Here is a 27667-nt window from a genome sequence, read left to right as displayed (position 1 = left end):
AATGTTCCACTTGCCCTCTTTTAGCACAGCTCTGTATATGTTAATTGCCAGCAAAAATGAAAGCAGAAAGATTTCAAAACAGGCTTGGGTTGCTAAGCTCTATTCTAACTCTGGCTCCTTCTAATGACTTAGTGACTGGTTTGCCAATCAACCCTTGGAGAAAGCAGAGGCCAACTCCTGGAGCAATCTGAATGTACAAAAGCAGATTTCCAGATAACTCAGAACCATTTCCATATGTGTTATTTAAACCACAGCTGCTCACACAATGGCAAATATTGAAAGAACTGTCAAGAACTAGTTAGGCTTTGCTAAACCGCTAACAATAAGTGACTTTGCTGTTCTATTTTCCGTGCTGCCGCCTAGCGCCTCCCCCCTTCCCCAAACTCCTACTTGGAGGATTTGTATAGCTCTTGCTAATTAAGTTATTCTTTACACAAATAGACAATCCTAGCACTTCCGTTTTCCCCCACCCCCAGGCAGCAGCACTGCAGATGGTTACCATGGCGCAACTGGGTAAGGGGAAGAAAGTTAAATATTGCTGGTGCCAACTGACCCTCGGCCACCAACTGCAGCCTTTATGTGTGGCATAATTGCAAAGGGTTCATTCAGGTGTGTGCAAAAAAAATTAAAAAATTAAAAAATCCTCAAATATCTGTGAGGGATGACCCAAAAGTGTAATGGGAGAGGGTCAAGTGCCATATGTGATCATGTATTTAATCTAACACCTTTGTTTTTATCCCCCGCTTCTCTACCTCTCTTTTTATTATAATGTGTTTTTCAAGCATACTGTATTTTTGTGCTTGATGCTTTATTATGCTTTTAACGTGTGTTGGAAGCCGTCCAGGGTGGCTGGGGCGACTTTTAGCCTTGCGTGGTGTGCAAGTAGAAGAGGGCAGGATCCAAATATTTGGGTTGCATCCAATGCTGTTATTCCGCTTTTGAAACAAGACTTCTGTTGATGCAATGTAACTTCACCCTCCTCTTCCCTGAACCAATCTTCCTAGAGGGTTTGGGAGATTCAGGGGCAGGGCTGGCCCAAGACATTTTGGCATCTGAGGCGAACCACAAAATGGTGCCTCCCACCGGTCAGGGAAGAAGGAGCGAATGAAGAGTTAAACCAGGAATGGCAGGAGGGGGGTGGGGGGGGGTAGTGATCAAATCAACCTTCCCAGACGGCTGAACTGGAAATCAAAGGCCATCATGGGGTGGTTTGGTGTGACCTGAATCACACCAGGTGGATGCAAAGCCTGAGGAGACCACAGAGGTCAGCCTCCATAATTTCCTCCATAAGGGTGGGAGAAGACCAGCAGTGTCTCCTATTCTTAAGGGGGCTGCTATGAAGATTGCATTGGGGGAGGGGGCTGCTGAGGAGCACTGTGGCAGCAGAAGCACCTGATGTGTTCCTTGGAAGACAGATCTTGCCACCTGAGGCAGTTGCCTCACATTGCCTCATGGGTAGGCCAGTCCTGTTTGAGGAGGTAGATGAGAGGAAGGGGAAGCCACACTGTCTGAGCGGACCTCTACCCTTGCAAAGATGGATACAACCCTTTGATTTAACACACACACCCCAAGTTATAGGAGGAGAGGGAACAGTAAAGAAACCACTCCTTTTGTATAGGTATGAAAAGAAATGTTGTCAAATGATTCAGACTTTGCTTGTCCCTCCTCATCTTGCTCTCTTCAACGGCTGCCTCACATCACCATGCCAATCAAACATCCCTGCTTGGTGAATTAAGAGATACAAAGCATACAGAATATATAGAGACTGCTGCTTAGCCCTCGAGAGTTCAGCTCTTAATAGCTGTATATAAGGCTAACCATCCAAGGCCTTTTGCAGCTGACAATTTGATGACGTCAAGTGCTCCAAGGAATCACTGGCTCTTTAAAAGAGCCCATGTGGGAACTATTAGTACTTGTTACCAGCTCAGAGAAAGACACACTAACTGAAATTTCTTTGAGCTAGTAGTGGGTGTAAGAGCCTCTCCAGATTTTATTATTAGCTCTTTAATGGTGCTAGTCCCAGTCCTGCAACAGCAGCACAATGTCCCTTCCACGTATGGGGAGGTAGCTTTGCTGTGAAGGTATAAAACCTTTATTTTGCATGAAACAGCAAGGCATGGATTTGGAGGAAACTGGAGCCTCAGCTACCGCTTGACATGTTTTTAAGTGTTATCATCATTTAGTAGGAGAGTTATCTGCTTTCCATGCAGAGTCCCTAGTTTTTTTACCTGCCTGCCTGTCCAAAGCTGACTTTGAGGATGGAGGACAAGGGAGAGGAGCTGAGGCCACCAGTTGCCTATTGTAATGGGTGGGGAGCAAGGTCCCAGTGGCGTGGTGCATGCTGGGAGCCCACACAAACCTGGAAACAGCTCTAAGTGGCTGTTAAGTGATGCACATACAAATATGCCATTTTGCTCTATATAAAGATCTGGAATGCAATGCACTCCCCACTGATTTATTGATTAATTCCCACTGATTACAGTGGTGTGGATTGTGCCTCGGCCCCTACTTTGTTCAGTGTCCTTCATATAATCAAATGGAGTTCATAACAGCCCAAGTAAACCTCCATTTGTATGGGGAAGGGCTGTGGTTCAATGACAATGAGCATCTGTGTCACATACAGAAGAGGCTCAAAGCTCAATCCCCAGTATCTTCAGATAGGTCTGGAAGAGACTCCATCTGAAATCCTGAAGAACGACTGACAGTCTGTGAAGACAATGCAAACTTGGGTGAACTAATGGTCCGACCTGGTGTAAGGCAGGTTCCTGTGTTCCTATCCCAGCATCCCCTTCTTCTTTTGGCAACAATGAACATGGCATACTTGTGATTTAAACAACAACAACAACAACAACCAACCAACCAACCAACCAACCACTAATGCTTTTATGTGAAATCCAAGAATTAGCTCCCAAGTAAACACAGAGTACTTCTGAAATGCCACAACAAATGTTAGTCATTTGTTTTTATTTTTTTTAGGTAATTGGGTACAAATGTATACTTAACATCGCTATATTTAGACAACTGGGGGGAAAACAACACTGTGGAAAGGAACATCTGATATTGTAGCTCAGGGATCTATGCCAAGAAGAAACTCAATTAATGCATTCACAAAGCTGCTTGATAAACACCTCTGACTGGATTCATATTTGCCACTGTGCTTGGAGTTATACCACAACTGCCAAAGGAGACGCAGAGTTGTAGGTACAAATTTTCATTCACACTAATTATTATTTTAGGGAGTGGTACACATCGTGCTCCTTTGGGGTTGTTTGTCAGACCTTTGGTCCCCACCCTGCACTCAGCTCTCACCTGTGGCTCCTAGTGAGCTCAGAGTTGCCAGAAACAGTATTCTTCAGCCATCAAGTACCACAACAAACATAAATGTTTTCAACTTCCTCCTTAAAGCAAATAATGATGGCAACAGCACCTCACTAGAGAGGGCATTCCACAAAGACCACTTGAAAAGTGGTCATGAGTCAACACCAGCTGGGAAGCCCCTGACCTAAGCCCAAGACCTTAGCGCCAGATCATAGGGTCTGAGATAGTTGGGGCTGGGAAAGACATCTCTTTTAGGATCTTGGGTTCCAAGCCATTTGGGGCTTTTTATGGCAGTGCTAACACCTGGCAACCACCAGTGCTTTTGGGGCCAGTAACACGTGGTCCTATCAGGCTGCCCTACTTACCAACTGAGCAGCTGTACTAGCTGCAGTCTCTGGACTATCTCCAAGGACAGCTCCATGTAGAACACATTACAGAAGTCAAAGTGGGAGATCACTAGAACATAGAACTACTGAGGCCAGGCTATCCCAGTCTAGAAATGGCCTTAGCTGGCAAACCAAACCAGCCTAAGCTGGGCAAAAGTACTGCTAGCCACAGAAGCCAGTGAGAAGCCTGGAATCCCAGTGTAGTCCCACACTATGACCTGTTCCTACAGGAGGAATACAATCCCTCTCAGAACAGGTTCTATGCCTAATTCCTTGGCACGGGAATCACCCATTCGCAGCGCTTCCATTTTATTGGGGTTCAGACTCAGCTAATTGGTCCCCATCCAGTTCATCACTGGCCCCAGACACCTATGCAGCATCTTCATGGCCTCTCCTGATGTCAATGGAATGGGAAGATAGAGCTGGGTATCAACTTACTGTGTACCAAATGCCCAGATGACAGTTCCCAATATAGATATATAGCAAAGGAGACGCTTATGGGGCCTTGTGGAGCCCCACAGCTCAAAAGCCAAGAGCCAAGGAACAATCTCCTTGTACTATTTCCTGGTAGTGACTCTGCATTATGAGTAAATTATTCACTTTCCAGGTTTTCACCTAAATATAAAAGTGATGTAGGCTCTGAATTTTTACTTGTCACACAGATTCCTAGCTCAGCAAGAAACTTTTAAGTGACATTTGGAATAAAACAGTTTTTGCATATCTTTAGAGCAGAGAAAGATAACATTGTAATGCAATGAAGGCTCCAGATTTTGGAAGGCCTGTGGACATCATAGTCTCTGTGGGGTTCCCTCCCTGAGTGGACCCACAGCCTCCTTGCCATTATCACCACTATCCATTTTCAAGACTTCTCCTGATAAACTATGGCGTAACAGCATGTTGTGAAGATAAAATGGAGAGGGGAACAGCTGTGTACGCCAGCCTGAGCTCCTTGGAGGAAAATGGGATAAGAATGCGCAAATAAACACACACACACACACACACACACAAATTTTCAGGCCTTGACCATGACAACATTCTTGAAGCATTTCACTGTTTCACAACTTACTGAAGTTGTGGGCTATGCCTTTAGTTTCTAACAGGACTGCTCTGGAGTAACTAATTTGCTAATTACATCTGAAGTTGCCACCTGACTAATTGTAAGTTGGCCCAACTAGTTTCTAATCAGAAAGCCCTTTTAAATTTTTGTGTAATCAAGTATGCATTAACATATCCCAACGGGCAAATGTTTAGCATTCTCAAAGAGGTAGCAATCTTCATTGCTATCCACCAATGCCAGTTCACATGACTTTGGGGTATGTATTGGCTGCTAAAAACCCTATTGAAATCATTTGCCTCCCTTGTCCATGGTAAACTGGTCACAGGAGGGAAATATACATAGGGTGTTTTCATGCAACCCCAGTGCGGATTAGCCATGAAATGCTACACATATGCTGAGAAGCCTATGCCCAAACAGCTCCCCTTGGGCAGAAAGCCAATGAACACAGCTATTTGAAGTGCTTGCCACTTGTCCAGATGGTCACGTAAACTAGACCTTATGCAGGCACTCAAGAATTTGAGAGAACACTTCGGGCCAACTCACACAACTCAACTGGTACACAGAGCAAGAGTGCTAATAAGCTGATACTTTCAAAAATTGGCTCCTACTAAAGCAAGACGCCCAACCTGCACCACAAGCCCCCATTGGACTTTGTGCTGCTAAATAAGACCTTGCCCTTAATTGTGACTTTTCTACTAAGAGCTTTAAAACTTTGCTCACTGCTGCTTCCAAAAAAACCACAAAGAAGGAAGCTGGCTCAGCAGCTAGGTCCCATAATAATAATTAACATTAAACTTGCCAAATCCTTTGAAAGAAATGAAGTGTAAACACATCTTTCCCCCTCCGTTCTCTCTCCTGGTCTCTTTGCTTTACTATAAAATATGCTTAGTCTCCCAATGACATTAATTTTTTATTCTGCTTCAAATATGTACTCATGCAACATGGATTATTCTTGTTTATTCTCCAAAACAGGCAATTAGTTGTGTACTTTAAATCAAAAACTCTTTTAAAAACATAATGATTCCAATATTCCCAAGTGCGGAGCAGCTACTGTATATTATGAATTGCTCTGGTAAAAAATGCTGAAGGCATCAGCCAGCAGGACTTTACAGCATTAAGCCCTAACTGGACATATAACACGACTCTTGGAATACAAATAAATTCTATCTGGGGTACCAAGCCCTTGAGGCTGCATTTTTTTAAAAAGCCAAAGGGAAACGTTGAGGAGGGATGGAGGCCAGCCAAGTCATTTGTTGCCTCCCACATAACTGCCTTTTTCGTTGTTGTTGTTGTTGAAGGAACCTTCTTTCCCTATGAAGACTATGGTTCATCTATTGGTGACTTCCATGTTTCCAAGTGCTATAAAGTTCAATTTAAATATAGATATACCCTTTTATTTTGCTTCCCCCCTACCCATTAGACCATGCACCAATAATATTGGGCCTATTGCTCAAGGCTGGGCCTAGCGAGAGGGCTCCATCTATATGAATGGCTTATCCTTCAGAATGTATGGAGATCCCTGCTGGTTCAGACCAAAGACCATGCTGTTCCCACACAGGCCAACCAGGTCCCTATCAGGAGCCCACAAGCAAGACACGAACACAATAGCCCTTTCCCATTTGTGGTCCCCAATAGCTGGCATTCATAGATAGCTAGATCTGTGGCCCTTCTTTAGTCTTTTGTCTACCAATAGGGTATGATGGAGGAAGTCTCTAACTTACATGACCCCTGAGGTAGACACTTCCCTGTGGAGATCTGTCATTTCCCCACTGAACCATACAGAAGAGCTTCTCACATGGTGACTCCCAATGATACGAATGTTGCAAACCTCTAGGGTTTGCCCACATGAATATCTGGTGCCGATGGGAAATTCTTCCTGTATCTATGCGTGAGGTTGTGGTACATACAGTCACGGGAGAAAGAAAGTGACCCTCTTTGAATTCTGTGGTTTTACATATCAGGACAGAATAGTAATCATTTGACATAGTGCAATATGTCATTTGTTATGGTTCATCTGAGGTTGTATTTACCTAATTTTAAGTCCTGATAAGGAACAGATGATTGTTATTATGTCCTGATATGTAAAACCACAGATTTCTTTTCCCCATGACTGTATTACAGTCTGGGGCGAAACGTCAGCAGGCAGAAACAGCTACGACGATTCCTGAGTTGGAGGTAAGCTTGCAAAAAACAAGGTTTGAAACTGATGTATAGAGTGATTCATTTGCAATGGACAATTCACATAATTGTGGAAGGCCTTCTCATGTCACTCTCACTTTGAGCTATGAAATAAACCCAAAAGAAGAGTTCTGCGTTGTTGAGAGGAGTTCGGAAGAGAAAAGAACAAGGACTGACCTAGCAGCAATGTAGAGGGTTCTGTCCATTATCATGAGCAACTGGACGTCCAGTTTGTGCCTCTGTGGGGCGTTATGTCCTGGCTTGTGACCCACAAACACCGGATACTGTTTTGTATCTGTAAGAAGCAGAGAGGAGTTGAAAGAAGAAAAGTCGAGAGACACTCAGTGAAAGCATGTAACCAGTCGTTCAGATGGTCTATCCTCAAATGCAGGATCCAGAATTCCTGCCCCAATTTCTTTCTCTCGGCATATATCCACGCAACAAATAGCCCTGCTCAACAGGATCGGCTTCTTCGTTGTCACAAAAGCGATGTTATACTCTTCACAATTTTAAAAATTGTTATCCTCCCCCTGCCCTCAAGAAGAGCATTTAATTGCTAGAAGTTAATAGGCAATCCAACATTTACACCTGGGTTTATATTCACTCTTTGCAGTTTTAAATAGCTGGATTCTGCCTGCCAAAGACGATCCGACAGCATAACAATGTTTTATAGAAGGCCAGCAATTACAGCAGTAGCCATGCTGTCTAGTGATTATAACAAAGTATTGAAAGATACCAAACTGGCAGATCTACGGGCTGCCCACATGATGAGGGTAACATTCTAATTGTGCTTATTTTTAGGAACAGAGGGGAGCCATTAATTGAGCTTTGCATCTACAAAAGCATCTGCTTTTTATTTTCTTCGCAGACAGTCTTATGAGGTTGTTTATGGAAAGTAGATTGCATTCTCTTATTTTACCTAATTTTATTCTGACGCTTCAGAGATGGCGGCTTGAGAATGGACTAGCGAGACTTTTATGGGAAGGAGCTGACTTGAAAACCATAATACTCTAATCAACAGCTAATTTCACACATCTTTCAGTGATTATACTACAGAAAAAAATACAATCTTCTGGGGGGGGGGGTGAGGGAGATGCACAAGCCACACTGCGCTGCTGTGATGACTGCCACTAATCCATAATAGCAAATGCAGAGATAAATGAGGTCGGGGTGAGTGATGCGGTTCAGGGGATTGAGCAAACTCTCTAGCAATCTGGTAGCTCTTTGTTTAGTCAGTTTAGTTTCTTGCCCTTGAAATATAAATTCTGCAGTACAGTACAGAAAGCATCCAGAGATTCACAAATACATCCTCTAGGTTGCCTTTTGCTCTGGTGAGTTCCTGCCCCAAGGCAGAGAGAAATTGGCTAGAGATTTGACTTAATTTAGTGTTGTTTGGGACCTCATTGGGAGCCCCTTCTCCTGTGTCCCAGAACTTGTTAGAAAGGCAGGGTCTCTTCCCTTAAGTTGCACTTTGCTTTGGAAGCAGATAAACGTCCCCTGCTTCCGAACGCCCATGCAGCTCAACATGATGTCAAGCAAAATCCCTTCCATCCCACAAAGCAGTGCAGTATCGGCAGTGATCACACATTCTAGATGGCTACTAAGGCAGTCAAAATGTATGGACCACTAACGATGATTGCGCAAGCAGGCAGAGAATGGAAACTACTGGAGATTGAAAATGTAGTTGCATGCAAGTTAGAAAGAAGAATGAAAGATTTAAATAACTATAACCTTTAAATTAATATATAACCTTGTTGTTATTTGATATAATTTTGTTTTAGCTATATGCAAGAGTTGGTAAAGGGACAGCTGAGTAATGAGGAATTTGCTAAAAAAAAAAAAGGATGTCAAATCTGTAAAATAAGCATCATGCAAAAGGGGAAGAAATGGAAATATCTGAGAAAGAGGGCGGAAAGCCAGTTTTTGAAAAAAGAAGAAGTATCAAATTAGTTTTAATTTGGCGTTGATGGGTTATAAATACAAAAAATGAATAAAAATTAATTGGCAAAAAAATGTGTGGACCGCTGGATGAACCCTAACACCATCAAAATCAGTGATTCTCAAATTGTGTTATAAAGTCCCTTACTGGGCTGGTGACCTCTTTACATGACTGAAGAGTTCCCTGTGTCCTCTGTCACACAAAAAAATATGCAGTGCAGGCACTTCACATGGAACCTAGTTTGCAAAATCTTTTTTTCTTTTCTTTTGTGGAGTCTATCTCCATGTGGATTGTCTGCCTGACATGTTATAACTGAGTGGATGTATGGATGTATGCGTGGCCATTCCTCTGCTATGAAATATTTCAGGATGACCAGACAATATGACAAAAGAATTGTTATTTCCGATTCTAATTTGGGAAGCGGACACTGTCAATTACACCATGAAAATGAAATTATATTGTAAACCTAAATATATCTTCCAGGAAATAAGCCATAGTGATTTTAATGGACTCTAGGACGAAGGTGTCAGCATTTTGGCCTATTGCCATAGATAGATTATACCTCTAATCCACTTACCTATAATTTTAACAAACAGTGAAGGTAGAAACTCACTACATCCTAATTGTCTTGAATGCTGAATCCATTGTTCAGTTACAGGGGTAGCACTGAGAGAAATTTATATTATATGGCAGTTTGAGACACACCCAGATGGTACCAAAGGCTAAGTCTGATTGGTGGGTTTGATTGTTCCAGGTAACCCAACAGGAGATTTAAAAACAGCTACATAAATATATATTGTAGTACAGAAATGTGAAACTGATGATCAACAAGTATAACTCTAGAGTGGAAACTTAACTTCATGTGCAAATTATGCAGTTCTTGCATTTTGGCAAAAAAAAAATAAAATAGCCTAATTTTGGACCTCATTGGCTTTAGACTGCAACTGTTTCTTCAGAACTGGTTGAGTGTACAGTTTGTATGTATGTAGCCAAGAAGAAACAAATATAGGCTTCCATGTTCCCAGCATTCTCCTTGTACCTTTTCTTCCATTAGTTTAGATTTATCGAAGCAATGAAGACTTTTGGCTCCCCATTCGTTATCCCACTTGGATGGAGCAAATATTGCTCAAATACTACAAGTTATAGATTTGGTGATGTGGCTCAAAGCACTTCAGTACACTGTAGAAACTAAAACAGAATTTTTTACAAGAACCACTTTTGACTGGCATTGTACAGCCAGATACTGTGAAAGGTTTCCTCATTTACACATCTAAATCCTGATGGGCAAGAGAATATTATGCTAATCTGCTTCCAGGCAGGCTGCCACTAAGAGCTGGTCTAGAATGGAAACTATTTCTTTCTAAATTCTGTTTTACATTACAACTGCAAAAATGGAGTACACATGCGCGCACACACAGCAATTTAGCATATGCATCATCATTTCTGTGCTAAATGGTGTGTTTTGCCCAGAATTTGGTTATTTTGTTAAGGATTTGTCTGTGGTATATCTAATTGCTCATACTAAGACGTGGCTAATTCTGGTTTGAGCACCACTGAAAGGACGTTCATAGAAATAGTACGTCACAGATTGTCAGTTGAGCCGTTTCATGAAATGTGGCATTTTTTTGTTGAGGGAGAGAGGTACTAGGTTGAAGAGGACAGTGGGTTGAGATACGACCAAAAGCAGGTGTGGGAACTCGCTCTCTTGCATTCAAAGACTACAACAAAGCAAGTTTTTGTTTACTGGTTTGTAGCAAAAGGATAGTGTTAGCAAGCGGAAGAGCATACCCTTCAACATTTTCTCCAATGAAAATAGGGACGCACTATTTAACAACAACAACAACAATAACAATAACAACAACAGTCATACCTTGGAAATTGAACAGAATCCGTTCCAGAAGTCCATTCAACTTCTAAAACATTTGGAAACAACACGCGGCTTCCAACTGGTTGCAGGAAGCTCCTGCGGTCAATCGGAAGCCGTGCCGGATGTTTGGCTTCTGGAAATTGTCCGAAAACCAGAACACTCACTTCTGGGTTTGGATCGTTCAGGAACTGATTTGTTCGGGAGCCAAGGTGTTTGAGATCCAAGGTATGACTGTGATAATAATAACGTTACTATTTATACCCCACCATTTGACTGGGTTGCCCCAGCTGCTCTGGGCGGCTTCCAAAATATATAAACACAAAATAAAACAGTAAACATTAAAAAGCTTCCCTATACGGGGCTGCCTTCAGATGGCTCGGGGGTTGGATAACTCCATACCCGCCAACATTACTCTGATGAAAACAGGGATGTCCTAAGGAAGAGCAGGACATTTGGGGAGCAAATAAAAAAAGCCTGGATGGCTTCTGTAAATCTGGGAATGTTGCTGGAAAATAGGGACACTTGGAGGGTCTGGGATAAAGGAAAGATAGGCCTATGGAGATGCATCAGGAAACCAGAGCGTAGTACTCACAGATTTAAATCTCACTGACCAATAAGCCATGAATTGAAACTTGGGGGACAAGAAATCTAAGCGCAGTTTCCCTGCCTTTCATACTCACAGTTGCCATGCGAAATACTGATTGGTTCAGGATCTTCTGGGAAATCAGCCCCAGCAAAGTGTAGCAGTGTGAAATATAGCAGCAAGGCTTCTGACCTCATAGTAGTTCAGCTGGGAGACTATATCTTCAATTCACCCTGTGAAAGACAAACGAGGGCATAAGAGCTTTCCATCAACTCGCATTTAGCCACTACAAATAAAAATAGGCCTTGGACAGACTACAAGGAACAAAGAGGGCTCTCCTGCCCTTCAAGGCATCCACTATAAAATAATAAATATGTTCATTTCGGAAGAAGAAAACCACCCTGACAGGAGGCCTCATTGGGCTCTAACATATAGTGGCACCAACATCTTAAAAAATAAAAAAAGACTTGAAGATGCTGCAAGCTATCCGTGAGTACTTTCGCTTCCTCTCCTGGCTGCTGGTTTTTACTCTGCTCAAAAAACAACACCTTTTGTCCTCTGACACCTAGTTCTCCCTAAGAACTGGGTTTTAATTATATTGGTTTTGAAGACTTAAGTACGTAAATCATGAATACGTTGGCTTTGATTGAATAGGTATGACATTGATGCCCCACCTTTCCTCGTCATCCCCATTTTACCCTTACAACAATCCTGTGAGGTAGGAAGGACCAAGAGTGAGTAGCTGGCCCAAGGGACACCCTGTGAGCTTCATGGCTGAGTTGGAATTCGAACCATGCTCCTCCAACACTTTAACCACTACACAGCCCAGGCTCTTGAGAGGCGGGGCAACATTTGACTTAAACCACTGTACCATTTCACTCTGCTAAGTAAAGGTAAAGGTCCCCTGACCATTAGGTCCAGTTGTGACCGACTCTGGGGTTGCGGTGCTCATCTCGCTTTATTGCCTGAGGGAGCCGGTGTACAGCTTCCGGGTCATGTGGCCAGTGTGACTAAGCCACTTCTGGCGAACCAGAGCAGTGCACGGAAACGCTGTTTACCTTCCCGCCAGAGCAATACCTATTTATCTACTTGCACTTTGATGTGCTTTCGAACTGCTAGGTTGGCAGGAGTAGGGTTCACACAATTCTATGGTGAATTAAAACTTATTTCATCTTCTGTATCTGTTTTGAAACCTCACTGAATGCACAGCTTAGAGACTACAGTGTTAAGCAGTGTATAAAATGGGTCAAACAAACAAAAATAAATGTTTCCCCATACAAACCAAAAAGCCGTCTACACAGAAAACTAGACGGCAGGAGCTTAGATTATCTCCTGAAGGCACATACTGCAGCAATGCTGCTAAAGTTTAAACTGGGTCTGGGCAGGAAACGGACAGGGAACTCTTATGTATGATGTCCTGTGGTCCAACATGGAAGGAAGGTTGGAAATAAATGTAGTATGTAATAAATGCATTTTAGAAAGAGACTAGACTTTGTTCCTTCCATGTGCAGGTCACAAATACAATCCTGTGAGTGCTCAGTGTTATATAGCACTTAGATGAGACACATCTAAATCCACTGATCGTTGACCAAAGTTTTAGGCAAATGCTCCTTCTTCTAGGTATAAGATGGCTCAGCTCATAAATTAAAAACACTACACATTATTTAGGTTTATCAAGGGATTAAAGGACCTTCCAGGAGAATGATTCATAGTCACACGAGTTGTAAATCAAGAACAGCAACACGGGGAACAGGGCATGATGGAGCACAGTGAATGTGTCATGAGACTATACCATAAAAATATGAACTCATAAATTTAGATACTATAAAAACCAATGCTCCAAATTGCAGTAAAACTCCCTAAAAGCAGTAACTTCACTCTCATCTCCCACCTGCTGGATTCTAGGCATGTTGTCTTCTTCTTTTTCATTGTTAAATAAAAATAATTTTAAAAAGCAGAAAACTTTTGATTCAGTGAAAGGGTGGGGTCCCCCCCAACACAGTAAATATCCCATAATTCCCAGGCAAATTTCACAGAGGTGCTGCTGACCTACAGGATAAATCAGTGTAAAAGCAGGGATTTCTTTTCACCCTTTCCAGAATTTCAAACCTTTGATACTGCCTGCCAGAGATTATCTTTTTGAACAAAGCTATTTTACTGTAGCCGCTCCATGATTTACACAAAGACAGTCAAGCTTTGTAACCAAAGACGGCTTTTGAAAGTCCATTTGGCAAACAAAGTGCTAACTCGCCCTTTTGAAACACCATTTAATATTAGAGACCTATATGTCCTTTCCTCATGCCAAGAAAAGCATTAACAAGCCCTGAGTGTTTTATTTCAGAGTGTAATTTCACAATTGGTTCTTAATCATTTATCCAGTTGGAAACACTGAAGTAATTAATTTTGAGGTCCAGATATATACTTTTAAAACAAAACACTACATTCTATTATAATCAAGGAGGTGGGACAGCTGTTCCCAAGTATGCCACTGGGAACCTCAGAAAGGCAAGATAAATTACTGTGCTCGCTACGTGCTTATTTTTATTTGAACATACAGCTTTTAAAAGTCTGATTTTATATGTTATCTCTGAAATTGAGCATCAATCTCTGAGCCAATGGGCTGTGTCCAATGCTAGTCCTGCTCAGAGTAGACAATTTGAAATAGACATGACTAACTTAGGTCTATTACTTTTAATAGATCTACTCTGAGTAAACCTTATTTAACTACAATCCAATAAACTTTGGTGTAAGCTACACTAGAGTCAATGATACCCACACCAGCTAGTAGCACCAGGTATGAACATACAGAAGAAAAATGATATAGGAGTTGAAAAAATGTTTAAAATAACTTTTTCTTAAAAAAACCACCCCAAAGCCTTTATTTTAGGAATCCTAGGCACCGAAATCCCAAGGGAGCAGAAAAGACTATTTATGTATGCGACCACGGCTGCACAGATGTTATTGGCCCAGAGATAGAAAGAAGATAAAGTCCCTACCAGAGAAGAATGGCAGATTAAGTTGATGGAATTACGCCGAAATGGCAAAAATGACCGGAAGAATCAGAAATCAGGAAGACCAAAATTGTAATAAGGAATGGGGAAAATTTATGATTTATCTTAAAAATCACTGTAAACAGCTAATTTATTTTTTTTGTAGGATTGGAATATCACTTGTGTTATTGGAATATCTCTTAGTGGTAAATTTTGGACATAATGAAGATGTAAAAGATTTGATTATCAAATAAATAAATTAATAAATGCAGAAGTAAATGATTTAACAATAGGACCCACCAAGGGGAGGAGGGAAGTCCAGGAGATTCTTTGGAATCTGTTTTTATGTTGCATGTTGCCTATGTGATTGTAAAACTTTAATCTGAAAACCACACACACACACAGGAAAATACAGAAGAAAAACTGCTGGGTTGTCATATTCTACATGAGAAACACACTTGTTTATAAAACTTCTAACCCCACTTTCTGCCAAATATCCACCTTAAGCAGAATACAAAATGAGAACAGGCCACACAATACAGTGGTACCTTAGGTTACATACGCTTCAGGTTACAGACTCCGTTAACCCAGAAATAGTACCTCAGGTTAAGAACTTTGCTTCAGGATGAGAACAGAAATTGTGCAGTGGTGGTGCAGCAGCAGTGGAAGGCCCCATTAGCTAAAGTGGTGCTTCAGGTTAAGAACATTTCAGGTTAAGAACGCACCTCTGGAACGAATTAAGTACTTAACCGGAGGTACCACTGTACTTGGGGATATTTAGCTTCTGTTGCTGATTTGGATAGGAAGGGATAGGTACCTAGCATGCAGACTTCTGTGGTGGACTCTATACACTTCATGCACGCACGCATGGTGGGTGTAGTAATCTATTAGATTCTCTAATACAATCTAGAATTGTGAGATCACCCGGTCGAACCCGGATAATAACACTAGACCTCCAATGAAGCTGAATGCTGGGAGATTTAGGACGGATAAAAGGCAGTTATTCATGAAGCACATAGTTAAAAGTATGGCACTTGCTCCCACACGAGGCAGTGACGGCCACCGACTTGGATGGTTTTAAAAGAGGATTATAAATATCCACAGAGACCGCAGCTATCAAGAGAGAGCTATATCCCTTCACTGTTAGAAGCAGTCTGACTCTGAATAAAAGGTAAAGGACCCCTGGATGGTTAAGTCCAGTCAAAGGTGACTATGGGGTTGCGGCGCTCATCTCGCTTTCAGGCCGAAGGAGCTGGCGTTTGTCCACAGACAGCTTTCCGGGACATGTGGCCAGAATGACTTAACCGCTTCTGGTGCAACGGGACACCGTGATGAGTGCCAGAGTGCACAGAAACACCTTCATCTTCCCACCGCAGTGGTACCTATTTATTTATTTGTGTCGGTATGCTTTCGAACTGCTAGGTTGGCAGGAGCTGGGACAGAGCAACTGGAGCTCATCCTGTCGTGGGGATTCGAACTGCCGACCTTCCGATTGGCAAGTCCAAGAGTCTCAGTGGTTTAGACCACAGCACCACTGAATACCCAGCCTCTGAATACCACTTATGGGGAACCACTGGTGGGTAGAGTGTTGTTGCACTCGGGTCCTGCTTGCAGGCTTCTGGTTGATCTCTTGTGAGCATAGGATGCTGGACTAGATGGGCCATGGGCCTGATCCAAAAGGCTCCCCTTATGTGCTTATGTAACTTAGCCACAAATGTTAAAATTGGACTTTGAAGTGTCTGTAAATGCACAGTAGGGTCCTCTAGTGTTTCATCAAAGTTAAAATGGAACTGCACCGTATTAAACAGGTACAAAATAAAAAGGGAAAGCTTAAATGCGTTTAAATAATAATGGTTCATTAAAACTTAAGAGGAGCCGAAGATGGCATTTTTGAAAAAAACATACCAAGTTTTATTAAAAGTTTTCAACATAAAACACGATAAAAATCACACTAATCTAAAATGGATATGCATGGAAATTCAACCACTTAACAATGTTAATAAGTATAATTTTTAATAAGATTATGATTTATGTTTGTTTGTTTTGTTCATTTATAATTTTATGAAAATTAATTTTAAAAAATGGGGGGGGGGATCACACTAATCTAGAAAAGAAAAATAGAAAAAAGCAAAAAGAAGGAAAGGAATGAAAGAAGGAAGGAAAGAAGAAGAGAATAGAAGGAAATTACGGATCCCTCCATCCAAATTAAATCTTAACCCTTATTCCACACACAGAAGAGTGAATCCTACCAGCTCTCACCTGAAGTGTCCCTCAGCCTCCCACCACCCTCTCTACCCTGCCCTTTAATAAAGAAAAACCAGGTGTGTGCGATATATCCTGCTCCGTTCTTCCTGCTCAACTTTCTGCAGTTTTGTGCAAACATGTTGAAAAGGCAGCTTCCAACTAAAGTAATTACTTGCATTACATAGTGTGCTTAGTTTGTCCTTTCTCTTAGTATCATTTAACGAAGAGCTATTTCACACATTATGTAGTTTCAGGTGTATTTGCATATTATACCGCGGCAAACCCAGATTTGCCACCAACTACAGACACAAAATATGGTTTGAAGCTCAACATCAAAAAAACAAAGATCATGGCCACTGGGCCCATCACCTCCTGGCAAATAGAAGGGGAAGAAATGGAGGCAGTGAGAGATTTTACTTTCTTGGGCTCCATGATCACTGCAGATGGTGACAGCAGCCATGAAATTAAAAGACGCCTGCTTCTTGGGAGAAAAGCAATGACAAACCTAGAGAGCATCTTAAAAAGCAGAGACATCACTTTGGCAACAAAGGTCCGTATAGTTAAAGCTATGGTTTTCCCAGTAGTGATGTATGGAAGTGAGAGCTGGACCATAAAGAAGCCCGGTTGCCGAAGAATTGATGCTTTTGAATTATGGGGCTGGAGGAGACTCTTGAGAGTCCCATGGACTGCAAGAAGATCAAACCTATCCATTCTGAAGGAAATCAGTCCTGAGTGCTCACTGGAAGGAGAGATCCTGAAGCTGAGACTCCAATACTTTGGCCACCTCATGATAAGAGAAGACTCCCTGGAAAAGACCCTGATGTTGGGAAAGATGGAGGGCACAAGGAGAAGGGGACGGCAGAGGACGAGATAGTTGGATAGTGTTCTCGAAGCTACCAGCAAGAGTATGACCAAACTGCAGGAGGCAGTGGAAGGCAGGAGTGCCTGGAGTGCTCTGGTCCATGGGGTCACGAAGAGTCGGACACAACTAAACGACTAAACAACAACAACAACAACAACAACAACAACAACAACAACAACAACAGACACTTTTCCAGGAGCCACAGCCAATCAAAGCTCCCTGGGGAGTACAACATTTGTGTCTGCAAACATGCTTCTTCCATTAATGTTTCTAGCTGTGCACCTAGGATGTTTTAAGTGTGCATTTAAAACTGTAAAGTGCGAAGAAAAAATGGAAAACAGATCAAACTCTTCATAGTTTGCCAGCTGCCTTCAGCTTAGTGTAATTTCAGATACACCTGGGCCTACTGGGCATGAGTGGCATTCCTGTAAAGGTGTTTAGATGGAAAAAGCTCAAAGGTAGAAGAACCTGTGGCCCTCCAGGTGTTAAGACCATGGCCAACGGTAAACAATGATGGGAGTTCTAGTCTAGTAACATCTAAAAGGTCACAGATTCCCTTTAGATTCCCTTCTAACCCTCTACTATTCTCTATAAGGCACTATTCTACTATTATCACAGTATTCTCTGAAAGTCGCAGGTGACCTAGGCCCATTCCACTGTTACAGAACCATCTTGGTGATAGTCTCAGGAAAGTGCAAAGTGCCTTGCTAATGGAGTTCTGTACAAGAGAAATCCATTTCTGCTAGTTTACCCTCCTCATCAGATTGCAGCAGCTTCCTACCAACTTTATCTTAAAACAGGACTTATCCACCAATTCTAATGTGTCTACTCTGAGTAAAACACAATTGAATACTACCCTTTGGCTTGAATCCTGGAAGTGATATTTCAGTGTGAAGTACAGATGCTTTTCAAGAAAAAAAAGAGGGGAGAAGAAGGACATTTGGGCAAATCCTTGGGTTTTGCATGCATAGTTGAAACATAATGCGTTCTGTAAATACAGTAAATTGTAATGCTTTTAATCTAGATTTGATGTCACTCGTCAGCCCTATTCAAACATTTTACTCATGAATTCACAATGTGTAAGCAACTACAGTGGTACCTCTAGTTACGAACGCAATCCGTTCTGGGGTGCCGTTTGCACCCTGAAAAGTCCGCAACTAGAGCGGCGCTTCTATGCAAGTGTGGAGCATGATACAGTGCTTCTGCGCATGTGAGAAGCACATAGAACACTTCTGCGCATGTGGCGTAACCCGGAAGTATACACTTCTGGGTTTGCTGGGTTTCCAAGCCGAAAAGACGCAACATGAACCTAACGCAACACGAGGTATGACTGTACACACTTCCAACATCACATGTATTAATTAGCCTCTCTCCTGGTCCCCATGCATACACCATGAACACATGTAGGGAATGGGTCTTTGCATGTGAGCTCACTGAAAATGGCTCACTGCATGTTTGTGCAGTGGTTGGGACTTAAAAGCGTAATAAAGCTGGTTCCTAATGAAATGCATGAAATGCATGCACACCTGTTGGAGCATAACTAGCCAGATGGTAATGCCCAGCCAACAGAAGTAAACTCTGGTAAAGATCAAAGGTATTATTCAAGGTTGTTATCATTCCTTTGGAAAATGTGAATCTATCAGTTGGTACAAGGCAGCTACTCTGTTAAAAACAAACAAACAAACATAAAACTTTTGCATATTTTTCTTTAGGAATTGAGGGGGGGAAATTATTTGGATTTTTTTTAAAAAAAGAAAAACAAACTGCAAGCGGTTTTAGACACTTGAGAGAATGTTTATACTGCAATCCTATATGTACCTTGGGTTACATATGCTACAGGTTACATACGCTTGAGGTTACAGACTCCGCTAACCCAGAAATAGTACCTCGGGTTAAGAACTTTGCTTCAGGATGAGAACAGAAATTGTGCGGTGGCGCGGCAGCAGCGGGACACCGCATTAGCTAAAGTGGTGCTTCCGGATAAGAACAGTTTCAGGTTGAGAATGGACCTCTGGAACGAATTAAGTTTGTAAGCAAAGGCAACACTGTACGTGTCTACTCAAAAAGTAAGTCCCGTTGACCTTTGTGGGGCTTAAGTGAGCACAGGATTGCGCAACACAACCCTATGCATACAACAATATTCCAATACGTTCAATCCAAGGTATGTAGAGGATTGTGTTTTCAGAGGGTTTAGGATTGCAGTCTTTAGTAGGTTTCAGAACTGGGTTAGACAGCTTTCTTGTAGTTTCTATGCTCTTCTTTTCATGTATTTAAAAATTATTAGAGTTTATAAAGAAATTGTCTGTTTTCTTGACAGTCTAGAATTGTTATAAATAAAACATTGTGCATGTTTATACTGAGTGTTCCTTGTGAAGTGGAGAGAATTTAAGTAAGAAGACTGAGTTGGCTGTATCTAGTCTAGATCTCACTCTTGCTGTGAACAGGTTAATGACAACAGCAACAGCAAAGCAAAGCAGGACTGGTGCTGTCTCCTATAACTTTTAGAATCTGGATCAAAGGCATACTGTCCTGAATATAGCTATTCCATTTCACCCACTACGGTCAAAAGTTACTGACAAGAGATACTGTCCACATGATGGTCTAATCATTTTTTTAAAAAAAGAGCTTTCTAAGCTATTGACCACCACCACCACATCGTATAGCAACAAACTGTGCACCTTAATTGTGCATTAAACGAAGAATACGCCCTTTCGTTTGGAGCCTACTGTAAATCAGTTTCATTGGATAGCCTCTGGTGTTTTGCAAGATAATAGTTTCTACGGATTGCACTAACCCAATCATAATTTTATAACACTTCTCTTAAAAATAAATAGGAGGCTTTTCCTCCATAAATACATTTTTCCACCAGGGAGAAATGGTTTTCGGCGGGGAGACTGTAAAAAAATCTTATCCAGCTGTCGAAGATGGACCGCGGGCCAACACATCCATCTGGATCAAATGGTGATTCAGTGCTCCTCTTTGCAAAAGGGAACACTTAGACAGGTGCAGGGACAGCTGCATGCTTATCTCTGCCAGAAGACTCCCATGCATGGTGCCATGGAATGTTGTACACAAGGCTCCAGAAGCATGAGAACCACCACAAAATGTAAGGGCTTTCTAGGTAAGCACACTTGGGAACCGATTCCCTAGATCTGTCCAAACACTTCCCACTGAATGCAGCCAATGGACCCCCCCCCCCCAGTCCTACACCCCCTGTTCCTGACGGGAAGTAATACAGCTTTAGAGTAAATATTGGATACAGTTAGCGAGGTAGTACTTTTGTTGAATGCAAAAATCAAACACCTCCTTTAAATCAAGTGTTTCTTTAAACAATGGCTGAATCGGGACATCATGATAAACGATGGCCTAATGATAGATTCAAGTTTGTAGAAGAAAGTTAAAGTGAGGTTAAAATAAATTAAAAAATTGTCCAGTAGCACCTTAAGAGACCAATTAAGTTTGTTCTGGATATAAGCTTTTGTGTGCATGCGCACTTCTTCAGATACACACAAAAGCTTACACCCAGAACCAACTTAGTTGTCTCTAAGGTGCTACTGGACAATCTTTAATTTTTTTTATTTTGACTGCGTCAGACCAACACAGCTACCTACCTGAATCTAAAGTGAGGTTAATATGTTAAAGTGGGGTTAATATATAAAACTCACTTTGGCTCATTCTTGTCACGGTAAACCAAGGTTTATCGTAATGTCCAAACAGCCACTGTCTAACACTGACAGCCTGAGGCTGAAAGGGCATTATGTTTATTCTGCGCTTCTAACAATGGGCCTCTACTCCTTTCCAGTGAGTCTAAATAACTCCAAAAACAGTAATTCTAGCAATAGCCAAGTTATTTGAAGAATATCTTAGGTATGTCTCTGATAAAAGTGCACAGCCAATAGTTGTAACGGACAAAAGCACACACTTACAGCAGCTTCTAAGGCACACAGAAAACACACACACAAGCTTCTAGCATCTAGGTAAAGGTAAAGGGACCCCTGACCATTAGGTCCAGTCGTGACTGACTCTGGGATTGTGGTGCTCATCTCGCTTTATTGGCCGAGGGAGCCGGCGTACAGCTTCCGGGTCATGCGGCCAGCATGACAAAGCCGCTTCTGGCAAACCAGAGCAGTGCACGGAAACACCGTTTACCTTCCCGCCAGAGTGGTATCTATTTATCTACTTGCACTGCGTGTTTTCGAACTGCTAGGTTGGCAGGAGCTAGGAGCGAACAACGGGAGCTCACCCCGTCGTGGGGATTCGAACCGCCGACCTTCTGATCGGCAAATCTTAGGCTCTGTGGTTTAACCCACAGCGCCACCCACGTAGCATCTAGGTAGCTGGCAGTAACTTCTAAAGGTTTGTGCCTGGCAAAGCAGTTGAAGAAACAGTGGGACCACACACCCCTCGCCTGACGAAGTGTGTGCACACAACCAGAGGCTTCTTCTACACTGGAAGTTGCCACTGTGCTTGCCTCTTTAAGACCCTCCTGGTACTAGGAGAAAGTGGGGATTCGGCTGCCTTAACAGCCTCTCCCCCTGCTTCTGACAAATCTTGCCCCCCACTCCTGCGTCTCTTGACTACTCCAACCCTTCCCCTTCCTCCACTGCGGGCTGCTGCCCCTTGGGTGTCACAAAACCCCATAAATCACTGGCCTCTCTCCTGCGTCTGCCTCTCGTTACAGCCCTGCCAGTCCCCGATATCTGACTTCTAAAAACCATACCTATCTCAACAAAACAGAAACACATTAGCAGCTCCAGTTTTCTGCCACCTGTTACCTGGGGTTTAGGGATGAAGGAGATGTTGCAGTGAATGTCCACAGGCACAGAAGGAACCCATGGTGCTTGGAAGCTAGTTTACTGAATCAGCTGCAAATAGTAGTTATAGCATCCCAAATACGGTGCATAGAAACTTCAAGAAAGCAAATCACCTCAGCCGTGACTCATATTGGATGGTTTTCTTGTCTTAAGTATCTTGGGCTGAAGATTCAACTTCAAGTGAATACCCTAGTTAAAAATCAGATGGGGCTGTAGAGAATTTATGCTCTGAACTTTCATTTTTTTTTAAATTCAGAGCAGCACCTGATAGTGGGTGTGAATCATGTGAGGACTATAGTACTTGGATAGGAGATTTAGCTATTTCTCCTCATGCCATTTCCCCTATAAATATGATTCCACCAGCAAAAACTATTTGCCCATGAGGGGGAAACACATGGGTTCATATAGGTAATTTACACCTGGGAGGATTGTAACTCAGGAAGTGATGAAGAGGGAAGGGTTAAACCCTTCCTTCCACAGCACTGTGGCTCCAAGGTGATTCAGGGTGCCCTCTTAGTTTCTTATAATTTAACATACACGTGGGAAATCCAATCATGGATTTCCCATCATCTTGTCTAATTGAGCTCAAAGACCTATAACAGTTCCTCTAATATTTATACCTCTTAAATCACACAGAACATTGATTAATCCTCGTCTGCATACGTAGCCATACACAAAGGAGAAGAGAGGTTCTGTTATATAGTCTTAGATATTTTAGGAGGGTTAGTAGATAGTATGGTTCATGCTGATCCTCTTCTTATTTTATTCCTTGTTCCAGGAATCAAATATGCAATATATGAGGTATGCTTAATGGTTTCTTTGAACAAATATAGTTTCAAGCAGGAAATGTAAAGGCTGACAGAGATTCATGGCCTGCAGCTTTTGACAACCGATGTCAAGATGTAACTCAAAGCAATAAAATATTGCAGCACATATTTCTCCCATCAATATCCTAAGAAATGGATGATCTGAAGTTTCGGATACTGTGCAAAAATACTCTTCCTCAAGTGTGTACCCTTTACAATATCAGCTAGTAGAAGGGAAAAGAGCCCATTTTCCTGTTAACATTGCCCCTATATTTCTATACAATACAGCTGAAGCCAAGAAGGTTCTTGCATCCCATTTACAATGAAGGTTGCAGTCAGAATCAATAGTCCAGAGTTCTTAGCTCCCTGAGTTCTATCTTCTACCTGACAGTGCCATGTTTCAGATACTAAGACAGTGTCACATAGGCCAATGCAAACACTGCCTTCAACTATTCTACATGTTTTGCAGTGAACTCCTATTGACATTATCAAGAGTGTTGATTTCTAAATTGTATCAATACACATCAAATCCAAATTAAAATTTTTTTGTGGGGGTTACCCATGCTTTGCGAACGTCAGGAGTCCAATCATCCATATTACTGCTGCTTTCCTGTTTACAATGATGTTTTCAGTCCCATCTTCTCAACTCTTGTCGTTACTCATTTTCCTTTTCAATAACCTCCGAGTTCTCTCCACAAGTGGATTGAAGGAAACAGTCTTATTTATATCTCTGTGTGGGCTTTGTAATGCTCTAATTGGTATGATATGTTTAATTTGGTAAATGGAAACTTAATAAAAATTATTTATATAAAAAAAGAGAGTGTTGACTTCTATGAAATACAATTTCCTTGCTAAATTTTGCTTGCTGACAAAACACATGTTATCTTTGTTCCTCAGCAGGACGCATGAGGCTGGGAATCTGTTTTTGTGCATCAGTCATGCATGTAACCCAACCCAAAGCAGGTACTACTTTATATTAGATTTAGTTCCTGTGTCAACAATGCAAATATGGGAAGTTGAAAGTTCATACTATAAATGTGTCATAGTACCAGTAAATCCCTAGTCATCTTTAGACTCTTTTTTTTTTGTGGGAAATGTGCATTGTTATTTTTTGCTGGGAAGCAGAATCTTTAATTTGTCCCTTAAGTCATTTCCATTCTTATCTGACACATTTTCTAAATAAAGCAAAATATATCCTAGCATAGTATGTCTCTCAGGAACAGCTGGTATCTTTAGTGAGCAATGCATGGCAACGGTGCAACAAGTAAACAATGCTGAATCCAATTAAAAATTATGGTAAAAGATTCTTAACCTATATCAACCAAAACCCCTCATTTTGTGTGGAGCAGGTCCTGTTTGTTTGCATATGTATACTGCAACTGGACTTTGGATGTACCTATTAAAAGGGGCAAAGAAGGTTGGAATGGTAGACTCAGAAAAAACCATGAACGGCTGGCTCTACAGGGACCTGGTCACTAGAGCACTCTCGTAATTCCACATAGCTCCAGATTTATCAGGTGCTCTAGTCTGCCAACCAAGCAGTTCTTAGTAGCTTTAACTCATTACTGGTCAGACTCAACAATAATTTATTTGGATGTGATCTCATGACTGGTGTTTCCGGTTAGATGCATAATCATAGGGTCCAGTGTTATCCAACTGAAAAAGTAGTTTTGTGAGCTGAGTTGAGATGGGCTGGGACCAGGTCCCAGACAACAACCACAGCGACTGCAGCATCTTCTGATATTTTTGTTGATGGCCCAAATCAAGCACCGTGGCAATGAAAGCAAATTCCGAAGTACAGTGGTAAGTCGGGTTAAGAACTTAATTTGTTCTGGAGGTCTGTTCTTAACCTGAAGACCACTTTAGCTAATGGGGCCTCCTGCTGCCACCGTGCCGCGGGAACACAATTTTTGTGCTCATCCTGAAGCAAAGTTTTTACCCGAGGTAATATTTCTGGGCTAGCGGAGTCTGTAACCTAAAGCGTATGTAACCTGAAGCATATGTAACCCGAGGTACCACTGTAATGGATGTTAACGGTCGAGTGTGGTGCCCACACAATAGTGTTTGAACAGCAAGGGGATCACTCTAAGTCAGCCTTTCTCAACCTGTGGGTCCCCAGATGTTGTTGAACTATAAATCCCATCACCTAGCTAGCAAGGCCAGAGCTCAGGGATGATGGGAGTTGTGGTCCAACAACATCTAGGGACCTACAAGTTGAGAACTGCTGCCTAAGTGTTCCAGCAGCAAACAGATAAAAGCAGATATAACCATTTCATTATGTGTTGCCTCAGAAGACCCAATATTTGTGTCTACTTGATCTGCTGTGGCACCTGCAGTGTTGATGGTATTCCTCCCCACCCCGGTCAGTGCTCAGAACAGATAAATGTCCCCTGCCAGGACACTTTCAATTCAATGTTCTAGGCCAGTAGTGTCACATTTTTACCTGGAACTGTAGATGCATAAAAGCAGTGAAGCTATAAAGAGTTGCCTTGCACAAAGTCAGGGCAGTGTCCCCTCTGGCTCAACACTGTCTGCTCTAATAGACAGCAAGTTTTGAAAGCAGCTCTCTGGAATCTGACATGCCATTTGCAAAGCTAAGCTGAGCAGGGTCCGGTAGGGTTTCCAATTGAATGGGAGGCTGTGTGTTGAGATTCCTGCATTGCAGGGGGTTGGACTAGTTGTGGTCCTTTACAACTCTAGGCTTCTATGCACCCTGTGGCCACTGCCATCATGCAATGTTTATGAACATATAAAGTTGTCCTATACCAAGTTAGATTAAAGATCCATGCAGGCCAGTGCTCTCCACTGACATCGCCTGTGGTTGTCTAACATCTCAGACCATCTGAGATTCTGTAAATAGTAGGAACTGAGCCTGGGATGTAATGCAAGGTATGTACTCCACCACTCACTGAGCTTTGCAGTAATCATGCAGAACTACTGACCCGGAAGCAGAGAAAGTTTTTATAATCCCAGAGTGGTGTGAGAACGTCTATACACTATCCTAAGTGACCCAAAGTGATATTTGGAGAAAGAGAAAGAGCATAAGAGAACAGACACACATGTCTTATTATTGAACTCTGACCCCTTCTCCTAGCAATTTTGCAAAACATTTGCAAATGGTTACAATGGATGTAAAATCCTTAACTATATCTCCTCTCTTGCTGAAGATAAACAGAACAGATTACTGGGTGTAATCTGTTTGAACGGTTGCATTGCCATAATGAATTCACAGACCCAAGGAGTCTGCTTCACAATAATAAATTGCAGTTATTAAGGTGTTAAATGAATCAGATTTTAACTAAAAAGTTATAATCATAATGGGTCCAAATGACATATCTCCTCTCACAGGCAGAAGTTAACATTAACTACAAGACAGGGGGGAAAACCTCGCTCTTTGCAAATTATCAAGCAATGAAAGCCTGGAAACAAGCAAATGTTTGAATTTCTTTATCCTGCTGTTCTGAGCCTTCTTTTTACAATATATAGAACCAGTTGTGCTGAATAAAATACAGTGGCCATATGCCCGTTATTTCTAAGCGCTGCCATCGTCGCAGATTTGTGGACTGCATTTGTTTTAATGTCTGTGCTTCACTTTTCAAACAGTGACTGAAGTTTCTACCTTAAGGGGAAGATGCAACTTGAAAGCTTTTGATTTCCAACTCACATCATCTGCAGCACACACTTTATTCTGCCACTCATAAAGTTCCAAGACTTGTTTCTTTCTATTGTCATCACGATACAGCTTTGAATCCAGATTTCTTAGATGTTTCAACTTCCTTATGCTGAGGAACCGCATGAAATCTGCTGCTGGAGATCAACTAGGCGCTGCAGAGCCAGAGACTAGAATTAACTCAATGAGTCAAATATTTCAAGTGCCAGGAAAAGTCAACGGGCTGAATTAATTTAGATCTTTCAGACTTCTCCGCATAATTCCAACATATGACATAGTGACCTGGTTTGGATAGAATGCTAAACAATGATTTAGTGTTACGTGCATGTGCATCATGCTTGTTGCGTCCCTTCCGCTCTAGTATAGCCACAAGATTGGAAGCTTGAATTTCCATTTTCAAATAACCATAATACTTTTATGCTTTTGAATTATGGTGTTGGAGGAGACTCTTGAGAGTCCAATGGACTGCAAGAAGATCAAACCTATCCATTCTTAAGGAAATCAGCCCTGAGCGCTCACTGGAAGGACAGATCCTGAAGCTGAGACTCCAATACTTTGGCCACCTCATGAGAAGAGACGACTCCCTGGAAAAGACCCTTGGGAAAGATGGAGGGCCCAAGGAGAAGGGGACGACAGAGGACGAGATGGTTGGACAGTGTTCTCAAAGCTACCAGCATGAGTCTGACCAAACTGCGGGAGGCAGTAAAAGGAGTGCCTGGCGTGCTCTGGTCCATGGCGTCACGAAGAGTCGGACACAACTAAACGACTAAACAACAACAATACTTTTATGCAACCAGAGCATGTTGGAGAGCAGGTAGGCACCATTGCGAGCCGGCAATCTCTCCACCCGCTTCTTGTCTTTACATACTTCTGAGAAGCCCAAAACAAACATTTCAAGTCAAAATGTAAGCTGGCCAGTGTGTGCGAGTCAACGTTATTTTTTAGATCTATGA

General features: G+C 42.0%; 1 protein-coding gene across 7 annotated transcripts in view; it reads right to left on the bottom strand.

The window, feature by feature from the left end:
- The window catches only part of SEMA6A (semaphorin 6A), a 177917-nt gene that overhangs the window by 73566 nt on the left and 76684 nt on the right, over positions 1-27667 (bottom strand). For all 7 annotated transcript variants that reach the window (XM_081930439.1, XM_081930443.1, XM_081930444.1 and 4 more), the window contains exons 2-3: positions 11426-11561; positions 7117-7234 (exon numbers count right to left, since the gene is read on the bottom strand). In XM_081930439.1, the coding sequence (XP_081786565.1) occupies positions 7117-7234; positions 11426-11525 (218 nt within the window). In that variant the 5' untranslated portion in view covers positions 11526-11561. The remainder of the gene's footprint in view (positions 1-7116; positions 7235-11425; positions 11562-27667) is intronic.

Source organism: Podarcis melisellensis (assembly GCF_964234715.1).
Source record: "Podarcis melisellensis genome assembly, chromosome: 11".
Taxonomy (NCBI): domain Eukaryota; kingdom Metazoa; phylum Chordata; class Lepidosauria; order Squamata; family Lacertidae; genus Podarcis; species Podarcis melisellensis.
Note: the sequence above shows the minus strand (reverse complement) of the source record. Positions and strands in the feature narration are given on the sequence as shown.